The sequence below is a fragment of the Thalassophryne amazonica genome, chromosome 7, assembly GCF_902500255.1.
Source record: "Thalassophryne amazonica chromosome 7, fThaAma1.1, whole genome shotgun sequence".
Taxonomy (NCBI): domain Eukaryota; kingdom Metazoa; phylum Chordata; class Actinopteri; order Batrachoidiformes; family Batrachoididae; genus Thalassophryne; species Thalassophryne amazonica.
In genome coordinates this window covers 17,314,818-17,331,916 of record NC_047109.1, presented here as the reverse complement: position 1 = coordinate 17,331,916, position 17,099 = coordinate 17,314,818, and the positions used below count along the sequence as shown (strand labels likewise).

The window sequence follows — 17,099 nt, the reverse complement described above, 5'->3', positions numbered from 1 at the left end:
GAACACACAGTACAGATTTCATATTTTACTTAATTCCTAACATTCATATTAAAATGTTCTTGAGGTTCAAATGTCAACATTGAACATTTAATTTAATCATTAATGACTAATGATTTTAGACATTTTTCACACAGTATTAATTAGTATCAAAGGCCACATCAATAAGGTGATGTCATTGATCGTTTTGACATTAGAAATAAAAATTAGACATTCAGAAATGAAACTCACCTCCGTGGACAAAAAAAAAAAAAAAAAAAAAAAAAAAAAGATGGGGGACGACGACGACGACCCAACAAACAAAAAACAAAACAACATTTAAAAGTCCTACAAGATTCGACACCTAAAAGATGTAACTGCACAGCACCGCCAGGGGCAGCAGTTCACCACGACAGCTCAACTCTGTCTGACATGCAGAATAGAAGAAGATGACATATCACGTCAAACGTGAAGGGCAACATGGCGGTTGTTAATAGAAATAAACTTTTGTTGTTTTCTGTTTTTTACAAAATTAATTCACCTCATAATGTTTGTGTACAAAAAGCGACAGAAATACAGAGTGTGAGAACGACTGGCAGCGCGAGCGGAGAACCACAGCACACCGAAAACTACTGTTTACAACTAGTCAGGTAAAACAAACAAAAAACTTTCTTTTAAAATCATTATTATGTGGCATTGTGTGAAACGGATACAGTGTCACGAAAATAATAATAATAAGAGGATAAACACAATAAAGTGCAAGCATTTAGTAGAAAATGGAATAAACACTGACAAACTGACACCAGCAATAATACGAATAAAAAACATTTTTCAAACACTATAAATGTAAAAATTCCATTTAAAACTTGTAGTAAAGTTGTGTTCTGTCAGCCTAATTCTGTCATATCTCAGAAGCTCAGAAGTGTGGGTCAGGACTTGGATGGGAGACCTGGTCTGGATCTTCTCTAATCCACACAGAGTCAAAATTATACGAAAAATTTAAATTACAATTAAATTAAGTTAAATTAAATTATTAATTATTTAATTAATTAATTAATTTAATTAAGTCAAAATTAAAATATTATTCGTACATACAAGATTAATTTACCAGTAGTCAAATGTCCCTTTGCAAGCTGCACCTTGACCAGACCCTTTTCACAGCCATCATCCACAAAGTTTCAATAGAGTTTAGGTCAGGCTTTACGTAGCAAGGCCTTTCCAGATTCCTGCTCTATCCAGTCCAGAACCAGTTTTGATGTGTGTTTGGGATCATTGTCCTGTTGAAACACCCAGTTGTGGCCAAGTTTCAACCGTCTAGCTGTTGATTTAAGGTGACATTGAAGAATTTGGAGGTAGTCCTCCTTCATTATTCCTTTGGGCAAGGTCCTTAATCCCCAGTTGCTCCTGTTTTGTAGTGAGCGCCTTGCATGGCAGCAGCCTGACATTGGTGTGTGTGTGAATGGCTGAATGTGAGGCATTACTGTAAAGTGCTTTCAGTTTCTGATATAGATGGAAACACGCTATATAAATGCAGTCCATGTATCATTCCATCCACTTCATGCAATGCACCAGTACCACTGGCAGCAAAACAGTCCCAGCACATGATGCTACCATCACCATGCTTGACAGCTGGTACAGTGTCCTTAGGTTTGAAAGCCTCACCTTTACTTCTCCAAACATGCCTCTTGTCATTGGGGCCGATTAACTCAAACTTTGTCTTGTTTGATCATAAAGCGTTTCCCCAGAAGGTATCTGTCTTGTCCGTGTGGGCAGCTGCATATTTCAGTCTTGCTTGAAGGTATTGATTTTGGAGCAGGGGCCTCTTTCTTGGTTGGCACCCTCTCAGTCCATGGGGATACAAAACTCACTTCACTGTGGACAGTGATGTTGGTGTTTCAGCAGTTTCCATTTTGTGGCAGGCCTGAGCCTTGGTGGTTCCTGGGTTGTTTCTTAATATCCAAAACCAATTTCCTCTCATCTGAGGGTGACAGTTTGGGTCTTCTTCCAGACCTTGGCAGTGTGGTGACACATGAGTACTAAGTTGTACTGAGGTACAATTGTTTGAACTGATGATCTTGGAATCTGCAGTTGTTTAGAAATGGCTCCAAGAGACATCAGATGTTCACTGAGTTCCTTGGACTGTCCCATTGTTCTGGGTATTGGTCAGTCCAGTGAGTGCTCTCAAACATGTCCTTCTTATGCTGAAAACTAAAGAGAAACTACCAGTTGTAGTCAATCATGGTCACTAATGAGGTGTTAATAGGTCTTGGTCTTGTCACATTAAAAAACACAGTAGAACCTTTAGCACCACTTATTAAAAGACTTAACGTATGTGTATATGTGAGCCCGTGTGTATAAATTACAGATTAGAGCAGATCCAAAATAAATGCAGTGTTGTGCCCCGAACTGTTGTTTTTTAAAGTCATTTAAAAACTACCATGACATTCATGATGAGTGCTTGTAAACTACCTACCACAACTGTACGTGAGTTTCTCTGTTCCTGTCCTCCATGTCTCCTCTCTGACCTCTTCTAACCTCTGTGGTTGTCCTCCTCAGGTCCAGAGACTATGAAGGCTTCATGTGCTCCCTGCTCCTGCCGAAGGAGGTGCGGCGCTCCTCTCTGGCTCTGAGAGCTTTCAACATTGAGCTGGCACAGGCAGGTATTCCCACAGCAAGATTCGACATCATGACGAGCACTACTAGTACTACAACTCCAAATACTTGCAAGTTACACCCCTCTGATTTATCACATCTGCAAACTTTTTTGGGGAATTTTTTTAATGCTGAAGAAAGGCAGAAAATCATCCAACAGAAAATTTATCTCTCATTGCTAAGGAAGTTTAAGTCTTAGAATCCTAATCTTCAGGAGTCCTCTGCTTTGTGTAAAATTTCCAAGTCTCAAGTGTAAAGTGTAAAACTTCAGTGAGAATCATGACCACAGATCAAGTTAATGCAGCCATATCCTTCATGGTGGTGTCAGTGCCATCAAGACGCTGAAGAGGTTTACAGTATTTTATTAAAAACAGTCCCTTCAAACTTACCATATACAGTGAGGACAATACGTATTTGAACACCCTGTGAATTTGAAAGTTCTCCCACTTAGAAATCATGGAGGGGTCTGAAATTTTCATCTTAGGTGCAGATCCACTGTGAGAGACATAATCTAAAAAAAAAAATCCAGAAATCACAATGTATGATTTTTTTAATAATTTATTCGTATGTTACTGCTGCAAATAAGTATTTGAACACCTGTGAAAATCAATGTTAATATTTGGTACAGTACAGAGGTCAAACGTTTACTGTAGTTTTTCACCATGTTTGCACACACTGCAGCAGGGATTTTGGTCCACTCCTCCATACAGATTTTCTCTAGATCTTTCAGGTTTGGAGTTTCAACTCCCTCCAAAGATTTTCTATTGAGTTCAGGTCTGGAGACTGGCCAGGCCACTCCGGGACCTTGAAATGCTTCTTACGGAACCCCTTCGTAGTTGCCCTGGCTGTGTGTTTGAGGTCATTGTCATGCTGGAAGACCCAGCCATGACCCATCTTCAATGCTCTTAATGAGGGAAGGAGGTTGTTTGCCAAAATCTCACAATACATGACCCCATCTATCCTCCCTTCAGTATGGTGCAGTCATCCTGTCCCCTTTGCAAAAGAGCACCCCCAGAGTATGATGTTTCCACCCCCATGCTTTATGGTTGTGATGGTTCTCTTGGGGTTGTTCTCATCCTCTAAACATGGTAAGTGGAGTTGATTCCAAAAAGCTCTATTCTGGTCTCATCTGACCACATGACCTTCTCCCATGCCTCCTCTGGATCATCCAGATGGTCACTGGTGGACTTCAAACAGGCCTGGACATATGCTGACTTGAACAGGGGGTTCCTTGCTGCCCTGCAGGATTTTAAACCATGACAGCATCATGTGTTACTAATGAAATCTTTGTGACTGTGGTCCCAGCTCTCTTCTGGTCATTGACCAGGTCCTCCTGTGTAGTTCTGAGCTTTCTCAGAATCATCCTTACCCCACAAAGTGAGATCTTGCATGGAATCCCAGACCGAGGGATATTGACAGTCATCTTGTGTTTCTTCCACTTTCTAATAAATAATCTTAACAGTTGTTGTCTTCTACCAAGATGCTTGCCTGTCGTCCTGTAGTCCATCCCAGCCTTGTGCAGATTTACAGTTTTGTCCCTGGTGTACTTAGACAGCTCTTTGGTCTTGGCTGTGGTGGACAGGTTGGAGTGTGATTGATTGAGTGTGTGAACAGGTGTCTTTTATACAGGTAACAAGTTCAAACAGGTGCAATTAATACAGGTAAAGAGTGCAGAATAAGAGGGCTTCTTAAAGAAAAATGAACAGGTCTGTGAGAGCCAGAATTCTTGCTGGTTGGTAGGTGTTCAAATACTTATTTGCAGCAGTAACATACAAATAAATTATTAAAAAATCATACATTGTGATTTCCGGATTTTTTTTTTTTTTTTTTTAGATTATGTCTCTCACAGTGGACATGCACCTAAGATGAAAATTTCAGACCCCTCCATGATTTCTAAGTGGGAGAACTTGCAAAATTGCATGGTGTTCAAATACTTATTTTCCTCACTGTATTACAGAACTAATCCCGCATCCCCTCGTCTCCACCTAAACTCATTTCACTTCCCTTTTGAAAGTCACTCGTCACGCATTTGTCTCATGTTTCTTTCTGAAAAGGTGAAGGACTCGGTTTCCCAGAGGACCATTGGTCTGATGCGGATGGAGTTCTGGAAGACGGCCATTGAGCAAATCTTCAGAGACAATCCGCCGAAGCAGCCGGTCAGCACTGAGCTGTGGAGGGTAAATGTCAGCACATGCAGCCGCTCAAAGAAATACACACATGTTCTCATCTTCTGAATTTATTTAACCCAGAGTTTGTCTGTGTAACGGGAATGTCGAGGTTTATTCCTGAACACAATAAACCTGAAGATAATTGCTGAAAACACATTAAATGACTGTAAAACAGAAATCTGGACTTGGACCATCGTCATCATATTTTGGGTGTGCTCCCTGCTTGCTGGTGCACTGGAACCTCGCTTAGCATGACCCCCTCCCCTCAACCTATAAGATAATAAGTATTGGAGTGCTTTAGCCTGAGTAGTTCTCCCACTCGAAGGTGAGTTCCTGCACCTGCTACAGCTTACAATCTGCTTGTAGTTTCATAACAACATTTTTGTGAGGGTTTTGTCTTCAGAAGTCAGTAAATTCAGAAGTTGCAGGTGCATGAGTGCAGGTGCAACCAGGCTTTAAAATGAATTGCTTTTGTGCCAGTGGTTAATTATTATTCATTCAAATGTGCTGGCCTGCCTGCTGAGATATCAGATCATTTCTCTTCAGTCATTTAAATCTAATCTTTGAACAGCGTTGTTCTTTTTGGTAAAGTTTTTTTCTTAAAAGTATCTTGTATCCTTTTAATTTGCTATTCTTATGTTTTGTTTTGTTTTGTGAATCTTGTGAAGTAGTACATTTGTCCCCAAAGCACTATTATGGACCCTGTCACATTAAAGAATACATAGAGGAAAAATGGGTATTAATAATGAAACTGTGACTCAATTCTTTAGTTTATTTCAATAATATTAGTTATTGTACATCAGGCCCACAACCCCTGGCAAAAATTATGGAATCACCGACCTCGGAGGATGTTCATTCAGTTGCTTAATTTTGTAGAAAACAAGCAGATCACAGAAATGACACAAAACTAAAGTCATTTCAAATGGCAACTTTCTGGCTTTAGGAAACACTATAAGAAATCAGGAAAAAAAATTGTAGCTGTCAGTAACGGTTACTTTTTTAGACCAAGCATAGGGAAAAATGTGGAATCACTCAATTCTGAGGCATAAATTATGGAATCATGAAAAACAAAAGAACACTCCAACACATCACTAGTATTTTGTTGCACCACCTCTGGCTTTTATAACAGCTTGCAGTCTCTGAGGCATGGACTTAATGAGTGACAAACAGTACTCTTCATCAATCTGGCTCCAACTTTCTCTGATTGCTGTTGCCAGATCAGCTTTGCAGGTTGGAGCCTTGTCATGGACAATTTTCTTCAACTTCCACCAAAGATTTTCAATTGGATTAAGATCCGGACTATTTGCAGGCCATGACATTGACCCTATGTGTTTTTTTGCAAGGAATGTTTTCACAGTTTTTGCTCTATGGCAAGATGCATTATCATCTTGAAAAATAATTTCATCATCACCAAACATCCTTTCAATTGATGCGATAAGAAAAGTGTCCAAAATATCAACGTAAACTTGTGCATTTATTGATGATGTAATGACAGCCATCTCCCCAGTGCCTTTACCTGACATGCAGCCCCATATCATCAATGACTGTGGAAATTTACTTGTTCTCTTCAGGCAGTCATCTTTATAAATCTCATTGGAACGGCACCAAACAAAAGTTCCAGCATCATCACCTTGCCCAATGCAGATTCGAGATTCATCACTGAATATGACTTTCATCCAGTCATCCACAGTCCACGATTGCTTTTCCTTAGCCCATTGTAACCTTGTTTTTTTCTGTTTAGGTGTTAATGATGGCTTTCGTTTAGCTTTTCTGTATGTAAATCCCATTTCCTTTAGGGAGTTTCTTACAGTTCGGTCACAGACGTTGACTCCTGTTTCCTCCCATTCGTTCCTCATTTGTTTTGTTGTGCATTTTCGATTTTTGAGACATATTGCTTTAAGTTTTCTGTCTTGACGCTTTGATGTCTTCCTTGGTCTAGCAGTATGTTTGCCTTTAACAACCTTCCCATGTTGTTTGTATTTGGTCCAGAGTTTAGACACAGCTGACTATGAACAACCAACATCTTTTGCAACATTGCGTGATGATTTACCCTCTTTTAAGAGTTTGATAATCCTCTCATTTGTTTCAATTGACATCTCTCGTGTTGGAGCCATGATTCATGTCAGTCCACTTGGTGCAACAGCTCTCCAAGGTGTGATCACTCCTTTTTAGATGCAGACTAATGAGCAGATCTGATTTGATACAGGTGTTAGTTTTGGCGATGAAAATTTACAGGGTGATTCCATAATTTATTCCTCAGAATTAAGTGAGTCCATATTTTTTTCCCTCTGCTTGGTCTAAAAAAGTAACCATTACTGACTGCCACAATTTTTTTTTTCTTGATTTCTTATAGTGTTTCTTAAAGCCAGAAAGTTGCCATTTGAAATGACTTTAGTTTTGTGTCATGTCTGTGATCTGCTTTTTTTCTACAAAATTAAACAACTGAATGAACATCCTCCGAGGCCGGTGATTCCATAATTTTTGCCAGGGGTTGTATATATATATTTCAAGAGGTGCAGAGGTCTAATCTACCTATTTGCAGAGGTCTTGAAATAGAAAGCAGGTTTGACTTATGGTTTTGATTTATAAATCAAATTATTCCGGATAGAATAACTACATTAATGTAAACTCTTAAAATGTACAAAGTGAATATATAACACATATCTGCTAATTTTAAAATAATGCACTAATTCTGAAGATTTTAACATTAACACACAGATGGCCAAAGGAATTGTGTGTAAACTTAGCCTCCGCTCATACTAATTGGTTGACTAATTCATGTGTTGGTGTTTACAAATAAATATGATTTAGTAAAATATGTCATTTTTTTCATTTGTAAAAAAAAAAAAAAAAAAAGTCATTTGCAAAGCCGAAAATTCTGTTAAATTGTGATTCAGGTCGACAACTGTGTGAAATAACCTGCATAGAACACTGCCATCTACTGGCGACCAGTTATATCACAGTGTTGTTGACCTGAATCACCTGGTCCACACAGCAGGATTTTAAAAATCATAGATCTGACAGGCTTGGTCATACAGTGTGTGGTGTGCAGCCACATGGTAAAAACAACATTGATTTTAGATTTCGCTCCGTGCGTTCGTCACCTTGCTTTCTGATTGGCTGCACGTCACATTCAGCAGGCTGCGTGTTCGATTGTGGTCAGAGGACACCACACGCACTGCGATATCGGGCCAAGACAATCCAACATGTTGAATATCCCCAATTTGCAATCGGAGCGCTCCTGACGTCCTTCCGAGCAGATCAGAGCACTCTTAACACACCACACATGGCAGAAATAGCTGATAAGATTATCTTTAGTGTCGTCACGATTGTCGGGGCATCCTTAAGATTGTGGGAAGGGGAACATCGAGTCCGATATCTGCCTCATTATCTTGCCGTGTGAACCAGGCTTAACAGAACCGTTGTTATGATGCTCCACAGAGCGACTGATTGATCCGTTGTTATGGGACCGCACAGAGTGACTGATTGATCCACTGTTATGACACCGCACGGAGCGACTAACCGATCGGATGTTATGACGCCTCACGGAGCGACTGATTGATGCGTTGTTATGACACCGCACCGCAAAGTTCAACGACCAAAATACCAACATTCTGGGTGCAATTAACATGTTTTCACTATTATTTGATGTCTTTGTGTGACTGACATTGTTATTCAAGCATTCAAAAGGCTATTCCTATCGCCACAAAACTCCAACCACACGAGAAAGTTTTTTGACAGTTCTTGTTATTGAAAGAAACCGCGAGTTGTGATGTAATCATGCATGTGCTTAGGCGCTGTCTAGAGGGATCTTGCAAATCGTCCATTACAATTTAACAGACTTTTTGGCAGATAGTTTTAAAATCCTGCCATATGAACCAGGTGATTCAGGTCGACAACATTGTGATATAACTGGACGCCAGTAGATGGCAGTGTTCTATGCAGGTTATGTCACACAGTTGTCGATCTGAATCACAATTTAACAGATTTTCGGCCTTGCAAATGCCCCCCCCCCCCCTTTTTTTTTTACAAATGAAAAAATGACATTTTACAAAGCACATTTATTTGTAAACACTAACACACGTTAGATTGATTCACTTGTGTTGTTTTTTACATACACTCAACAAAAATATAAACGCAACACTTTTGGTTTTGCTCCCATTTTGTATGAGATGAACTCAAAGATCTAAAACTTTTTCCACATACACAATATCACCATTTCCCTCAAATATTGTTCACAAACCAGTCTAAATCTGTGATAGTGAGCACTTCTCCTTTGCTGAGATAATCCATCCCACCTCACAGGTGTGCCATACCAAGATGCTGATTAGACACCATGATTAGTGCACAGATGTGCCTTAGACTGTCCACAATAAAAGGCCTCTGAAAGGTGCAGTTTTGTTTTATTGGGGGGGGATACCAGTGAGTATCTGGTGTGACCACCATTTGCCTCATGCAGTGCAACACATCTCCTTCGCATAGAGTTGATCAGGTTGTCAATTGTGGCCTGTGGAATGTTGGTTCACTCCTCTTCAATGGCTGTGCGAAGTTGCTGGATACTGGCAGGAACTGGTACATGCTGTCGTATACGCCGGTCCAGAGCATCCCAAACATGCTCAATGGGTGACATGTCCGGTGAGTATGCCGGCCATGCAAGAACTGGGACATTTTCAGCTTCCAAGAATTGTGTACAGATCCTTGCAACATGGGGCCGTGCATTATCCTGCTGCAACATGAGGTGATGTTGTTGGATGTGGCACAACAGTGGGCCTCAGGATCTCGTAACGGTATCTCTGTGCATTCAAAATGCCATCAATAAAATGCACCTGTGTTCTTCGTCCATAACAGACGCCTGCCCATACCATAACCCCACCGCCACCATGGGCCACTCGATCCACAACATTGACATCAGAAAACTGCTCACCCACACGATGCCACACACACTGTCTGCCATCTGCCCTGGACAGTGTGAACCGGGATTCATCCGTGAAGAGAACACCTCTCCAACGTCTCAAACGCCAGCGAATGTGATCATTTGCCCACTCAAGTCGGTTACGACGACGAACTGGAGTCAGGTCGAGACCCCGATGAGGACGACGAGGATGCAGATGAGCTTCCCTGAGACGGTTTCTGACAGTTTGTGCAGAAATTCTTTGGTTGTGCAAACCGATTGTTTCAGCAGCTGTCCGAGTGGCTGGTCTCAGACGATCTTGGAGGTGAACATGCTGATGTGGAGGTCCTGGGCTGGTGTGGTTACACGTGGTCTGCGGTTGTGAGGCTGGTTGAATGTACTGCCAAATTCTCTGAAATGCCTTTGGAGACGGCTTATGGTAGAGAAATGAACATTCAATACACGAGCAACAGCTCTGGTTGACATTCCTGCTGTCTGCATGCCAATTGCACACTCCCTCAAATATTGCGACATCTGTGGCATTGTGCTGTGTGATAAAACTGCACCTTTCAGAGTGGCCTTTTATTGTGGACAGTCTAAGGCACACCTGTGCACTAATCATGGTGTCTAATCAGCATCTTGATATGGCACACCTGTGAGGTGGGATGGATTATCTCAGCAAAGGAGAAGTGCTCACCATCACAGATTTAGACTGGTTTGTGAGCAATATTTGAGGGAAATGGTGATATTGTGTATGTGGAAAAAGTTTTAGATCTTTGAGTTCATCTCATACAAAATGGGAGCAAAACCAAAAGTGTTGCATTTATATTTTTGTTGAATGTAGAATGAATTAGTCAACCAATCGGTATGAGCAGAGGCTAAGTTTATCCATAATCCCTCTGGGCATCTGTGTGTTAATGTTCAAATCTTCAGAATTAGTGCATTATTTTAAAATTAACAGATATGTGTTACACAACCCCAGTTCCAATGAAGTTGGGACATTGTGTAAAATCCCTAAATTCCTTGCAATTGAACGTTGAGAAACATTGTTCTTAAACTGTTGGATTATTTTTTTCATGCAGTTATTCACAAAGTGGTGATCCTTGCCCCATCTTTGTTTGTGAACGGCTGAGCCTTTTGGGGATGCTCCTTTTATATCCCATCATGACACTCATCTGTTTCCAATTAGGTGTTCTTTGAGCATTCATCAACTTTCCCAGTCTTTTGTTGCCCCGTCCCAACTTTTTTGAAATGTGTTGCAGGCATCCACTTCAAAATGAGCAAATATTTGCACAAAAACAACAAAGTCTGTCAGTTTGAACATTAAGTATCATGTGGTGTATTCAACTGAATATAGATTGAAGAGGATTTTCAAATTGTATTCTGTTTTTATTTACATTTTACATAATGTCCCAACTTCATTGGTGTTGGGGTTTTATATATACTTTGTCCATTTTAAGAGTTTACATTTATGTAGTTATTCTATCTGGATTAATTTGATTAATAAATCAAAATCATACCTCAAACCTGCTTTCGTTTTCAAGACCTCTGCCTCATGGCTGGACCGCTGTATGCTGTCAAGGTAAATGATGCTTCCCTACAGCAGTGGGCATGGCGCACAAAGACAGAAGCACTGACTCATTGGCAGCGTTTGGGTTTGTGATCACCTTGAATTCTGTTAAAAGCTTTGGTGGTGTTTCAACTCAAAATCGGCTTGTTAGTACCTGAGAGTGTACAGGAGACAAAATTGAAAGTTATCGGTAGCTTCCGATAATTTTTTAGGCAGGTTATCGGTTTAGCATTATAAAAGGTAACTTTTCAGTTAGCTGATAAGCAGTTATTGAAGCCAACTTTATGGTTAGCTGTGCCCACCACTAATTAGATGTAGCGTGTGGGAGAACTATAGATAAATAAAAAGAGAGGCTCGCAAATGTGACAGCGAAATGGATTGGTACAGACTGCAGGCTGATAAGTGTTGTGGAAGACGTCAGTCTGAGAGAGATTCTGAGAATCACAACAAATGACGGCACGTATGAGATTCCCTCACGACACACCATAAAGGAGAGGACTGCAGAAGCCACACCTTTACAACCTGCACCCGCTGTTGCTCTCACTGGGGACTACTGGACATCACTTATTTATTTATTTAACTGCAGCTGCATAAACAAAATGCTGTTAAGTGTTTGCAGAACAAATGTTATGGCACTTTCGTTCATATTGCAGAACATTTAAAATAAAATTGTGCATTGTATACATCCATCCATTTTCTTCCGCTTTATCCGGAGTCAGGTCGCGGGGGCAGCAGCTCAAGCAAAGCCGCCCAGACCGCCCAATCCACACACACACCTCCCCCAGCTCCTCCGGGGAACCCCAAGGTGTACCCAAGCCAGCCGAGAGACGTAGTCCCTCCAGCGTGTCCTGGGTCTTCCCCGGGGCCTCCTCCCGATGGGATGTGCCCGGAACACCTCTCCAGCAAGGTGTCCAGGCGGCATCCGGAAAAGATGCCAGAGCCACCTCAACTGGCTCCTTTCGACGTAGAGGAGCAGCGGCTCGACTCCGAGCTCCTCCCGAGTGACCGAGCTCCTCACCCTATCTCTAAGGGAGCGCCCAGCCACCCTGCGGAGGAAACTCATCTCAGCCGCTTGTACTCGCGATCTTGTTCTTTCGGTCATGAGCCAAATCTCATGACCATAGGTGAGGATCGGAACGTAGATCGATCGGTAAATCGAGAGCTTTGCCCCCTATTCAGCTCTCTCTTCACCACAACGGTCCGATACAGCAACCACATCACTGCAGACGCTGGACCGATCCGTCTATCGATCTCACGTTCCATCCGTCCCTCACTCATGAGCATGACCCCGAGATACTTAAACTCCTCCACTTGAGCCAAGGACACTCCACCGACCTGAAGAGGGCAAAGCACCTTTTTCCGGTGGAGAACCATGGCCTTGGATTTGGAGGTGCTGATTTTCATCCTGGACACTTCACACTTGGCTGCAAACCACCCCACTGCACACTGAAGGTCCTGATTTGATGGAGCCAACAGAACCACATCATCCGCAAACAGCAGAGACGAGATTCTGTGGTTCCCAAAACACACCCCCTCTACACCCTGGCTGTGCCTAGAAATTCTGTCCATAATGATAATGAACAGAACTGGTGACAAAGGGCAGCCCTGGCGGAGGCCCACGTGCACTTGAAACAGGTTTGACTTACTACCGGCAATGCGAACCAAGCTCCTGCTGTGGTTGTACAGGGACCGGATAGCCCTTAGCAAAGGACCCCATACTCCCGGAGCACCCCCCACAGGGTGCCCCGAGGGACATGGTCGAACGCCTTCTCCAGATCCACAAAGCACATGTGGACTGGTTGGGCAAACTCCCATGAACCCTCGAGCACCCGATGGAGCATGTAGAGCTGGTCCAGTGTGCAGCGACCAGGAAAAAACCACACCGCTCCTCCTGAATCTGAGGTTCGACTATTGGTCAAATTCTCCTCTCCAGTACTCTGGAATAGACCTTACCGGGGAGGCTGAGGAGGGTGATCCCCCTGTAGTTGGAACACACCCTCCGGTCCCCCTTCTTAAACAGAGGGACCACCACCCCGGTCTGCCAATCCAGAGGCACTGTCCCCGACCACCACATGATGTTGCAGAGGCGTGTCAGCCAAGACAGTCCCACAACATCCAGAGACTTAAGGTACTCGGGATGGATTTCATCCACCCCAGGAGCCTTGCCACCGAGGATCTTTCTAACCACCTTGGTGACTTTGACCTGGGTAATGGATGAGTCTGCCTCTGAGTCCCCATTCTCTGCTTTCTCTTCGGAAGACGTGACGATGGGATTGAAGAGATCCTCGAAGTATTCCTTCCACCGCCCGACAACATCCCCAGTCAGGGTCAACAGCTCCCCACCCGCACTGTCTACACTGTCTACAGCTGCTTCCGCCTCCTGAGGCGTCGGACGGTTTGCCAGAATTTCTTCGAGGCCGACCTCTAGTCCTCCTCCATGGCCTCCCCGAACTCCTCCCAGACCCGAGTTTTTGCCTCTGCGACCGCACGGGCTGCAGCACGCTTGGCCTGCCGGTACCTGTCAGCTGCCTCCGGGGTCCCACCTACCAACAAAGACAATTAAGACTCCTTCTTCAGCTGCCACCGCGACAGGCACCAGAGACCTTGTGACCTCAGCTACGAGCTGCCGCATCGACAATGGAGGTGGAGAACATGGTCCACTCGGACTCCATGTCTCCAACCTCCCCCGGGATCTGGGAGAAGCTCTCCTGGAGGTGGGAGTTGAAGACCTCGCTGACAGAGGGTTCCACCAGTCGTTCCCAGCAGACCCTCACGATACATTTGGGCTTGCCAGGTCTGACCGGCTTCCTCCCCTCCCAGCGGATCCAACTCACCACCAGGTGGGGATCGGTTGACAGCTCAGCCCCTCTCTTCACTCGAGTGTCCAAGACACGTGGCCAAAGGTCAGATGATACGACTACAAAGTCTATCATCGACCTCCGGCTCAGGGTGTCCTGGTGCCACGTGCACTTATGGACACCCTTGTGCTCGAACATGGTGTTTGTGATGGACAAACTGTGACTAGCACAGAAGTCCAACAACTGAACACCACTCAGTGCTATACACTACTTTTGAATAAATTTTTGGATTTTACGTATAACAATGCGATTAATCACGATTAATCATGGAAATCAAAAAATCTTTAATCATTGCCCAACTCCAGTTTATACACACACACACACATACATACATACATACATACATACATATACACGCAACAAAAATATAAACGCAACTCTTTAGGTTTTCCTCCCATTTTGTATGAGATGAACTCAAAGATCTAAAACTTTTTCCACATACACAATTTCACCATTTCCCTCAAATATTGTTCACAAACCAGTCTAAATCTGTGATAGTGAGCAATTCTCCTTTGCTGAGATAATCCATCCCACCTCACAGGTGTGCCATATCAAGATACTGATTAGACACCATGATTAGTGCACAGGTGTGCCTTAGACTGCCCACAATAAAAGGCCACTCTGAAAGGTGCAGTTTTATTACACAGCACAATGCCACAGATGTCACAAGATTTGAGGGAGCGTGCAATTGGCATGCTGAGAGCAGGAATGTCAACCAGAGCTGTTGCTCGTGTATTGAATGTTCATTTCTCTACAATAAGCCATCTCCAAAGGTGTTTCAGAGAATTTGGCAGTACATCCAACCAGCCTCACAACCGCAGACCACGTGTAACCACACCAGCCCAGGACCTCCACATCCAGCATGTTCACCTCCAAGATCGTCTGAGACCAGCCACTCGGACAGCTGCTGAAACAATCGGTTTGCATAACCAAAGAATTTCTGCATAAACTGTCAGAAACCGTCTCAGGGACGCTCATCTGCATGCTCGTCGTCCTCATTGGGGTCTCGACCTGACTCCAGTTCGTCGTCGTAACCGACTTGAGTGGGCAAATGCTCACATTCGCTGGCGTTTGGCACATTGGAGAGGTGTTCTCTTCACGGATGAATCCTGGTTCATCCGTGCACTGCATGAGGCAAATGGTGGTCACACCAGATACTGACTGGTATCCCCCCCCCCCCAATAAAACAAAACTGCACCTTTTAGAGTGGCCTTTTATTGTGACAGTCTAAGGCACACCTGTGCACTAATCATGGTGTCTAATCAGTATCTTGATATGGCACACCTGTGAGGTGGGATGGATTATCTCAGCAAAGGAGAAGTGCTCACGATCACAGATTTAGACTGGTTTGTGAACAATATTCGAGGGAAATGGTGATATTGTGTATGTGGAAAAAGTTTTAGATCTTTCAGTTCATCTCATACAAAATGGGAGCAAAACCAAAAGTGTTGCATTTATATTTTTGTTGAGTGTGTGTGTGTGTGTGTATGTGTGTATATATATATATATATATATATATATATATATATATGGAAAATAAGTATTTGAACACCCTGCAATTTTGCAAGTTCTCCCACTTAGAAATCATGGAGGGGTCTGAAATTTTCATCTTAGGTGCGTGCCGACTGTGAGAGACATAATCTAAAAAAAAAATCTGGAAATCACAATGTATGATTTTTTTTTAATAATTTATTTGTATGTTACTGCTGCAAATAAGTATTTGATTCCCTAGCAACCACCAAGAATTCTGGCTCACATAGACCTATTAAGTTTTTTTTAAGAAACCCTCTTATTCTGCACTCTTTACCTGTATTAATTGGACCTGTTTGAACTGGTTACATGTATAAAAGACACCTGTTCACACACTCAGTCAATCACACTCCAACCTGTCCACCATAGCCAAGACCAAAGAGCTGTCTTGGGACACCAGGGACAAAACTGTAGACCTGCACAAGGCTGGGATGGACTACAGGACATCAGGCAAGCAGCTTGGTAGAAGACAACAACTGTTATGATTATTTATTAGAAAGTGGAAGAAACACAAGATGACTGTCAATCTCCCTCGGTCTGGGATTCCATGCATGATCTCACGTTGTGGGGTAAGGATGATTCTGAGAAAGTTCAGAACTACACAGGAGGACCTGGTTAATGACCTGAAGAGTGCTGGGACCACAGTCACAAAGATTACATTAATAACACATGATGCTGTCATGGTTTAAAATCCTGCAGGGCAGCAAGTTCCCCCTGCTCAAGCCAGCACATGTCCAGGCCTGTTTGAAGTTCACCAGTGACCATCTGGATGATCCAGAGGAGGCATGGGAGAAGGTCATGTGGTCAGATGAGACCAGAATAGAGCTTTTTGGAATCAACTCCACTTACCATGTTTAGAGGATGAGAACAACCCCAAGAAAACCATCCCAACCATGAAGTATGGGGGGGGGGGAAACATCATTCTCTGGGGGTGCTCTTCTGCAAAGGGGACAGGACGACTGCACCGTATTGAAGGGAGGATGGATGGGGTCATGTATTGTGAGATTTTGGCAAACAACCTCCTTCCCTCAGTAAGAGCATTGAAGATGGGTCATGGCTGGGTCTTCCAGCATGACAGTGACCCCAAACACACAGCCAAGGCAACTATGGAGGGGCTCCGTAAGAAGCATTTAAAGGTTCTGGAGTGGCCTGGCCAGTCTCCAGACCTGAATTCAATAGGAAAATCTTTGGAGGGAGCTGAAACTCCAAACCTGAAAGATTTGGAGAATATCTGTATGGAGGAGTGGACCATAATCCCTGCTGCAGTGTGTACAAACATGGTGAAAAACTATAGTAAACATTTGACCTCTGTAATTGCAAACAAAGGCTACTGTACCAATATTAACATTGATTTTCGTTCTCACTGTGTTTTGCACAGTGACCCTACCTCTACCCTTCGTGACATGAAATTTGGGGTTCCACAGGGGTCTGCCTTAGGCCCCCTGCTTTTCTCC

General features: G+C 43.1%; 1 protein-coding gene across 2 annotated transcripts in view; it reads left to right on the top strand.

Annotated features, from left to right (window-relative positions):
- The first annotated feature begins 428 nt into the window (after nt 1-428).
- ndufaf6 (NADH:ubiquinone oxidoreductase complex assembly factor 6) overlaps nt 429-17,099 on the top strand; it is a 41,010-nt gene continuing 24,339 nt past the window's right edge. Inside the window, exons 1-3 of one of the 2 annotated variants that reach the window (XM_034173912.1) lie at nt 429-626; nt 2,533-2,632; nt 4,683-4,805. In XM_034173912.1, coding sequence (XP_034029803.1) covers nt 457-626; nt 2,533-2,632; nt 4,683-4,805 — 393 coding nt within the window. In that variant the 5' untranslated portion in view covers nt 429-456. Of the gene's footprint in view, nt 627-2,532; nt 2,637-4,682; nt 4,806-17,099 lie in introns of those variants that run through there. The other variant, XM_034173913.1, reaches the window with a different exon arrangement.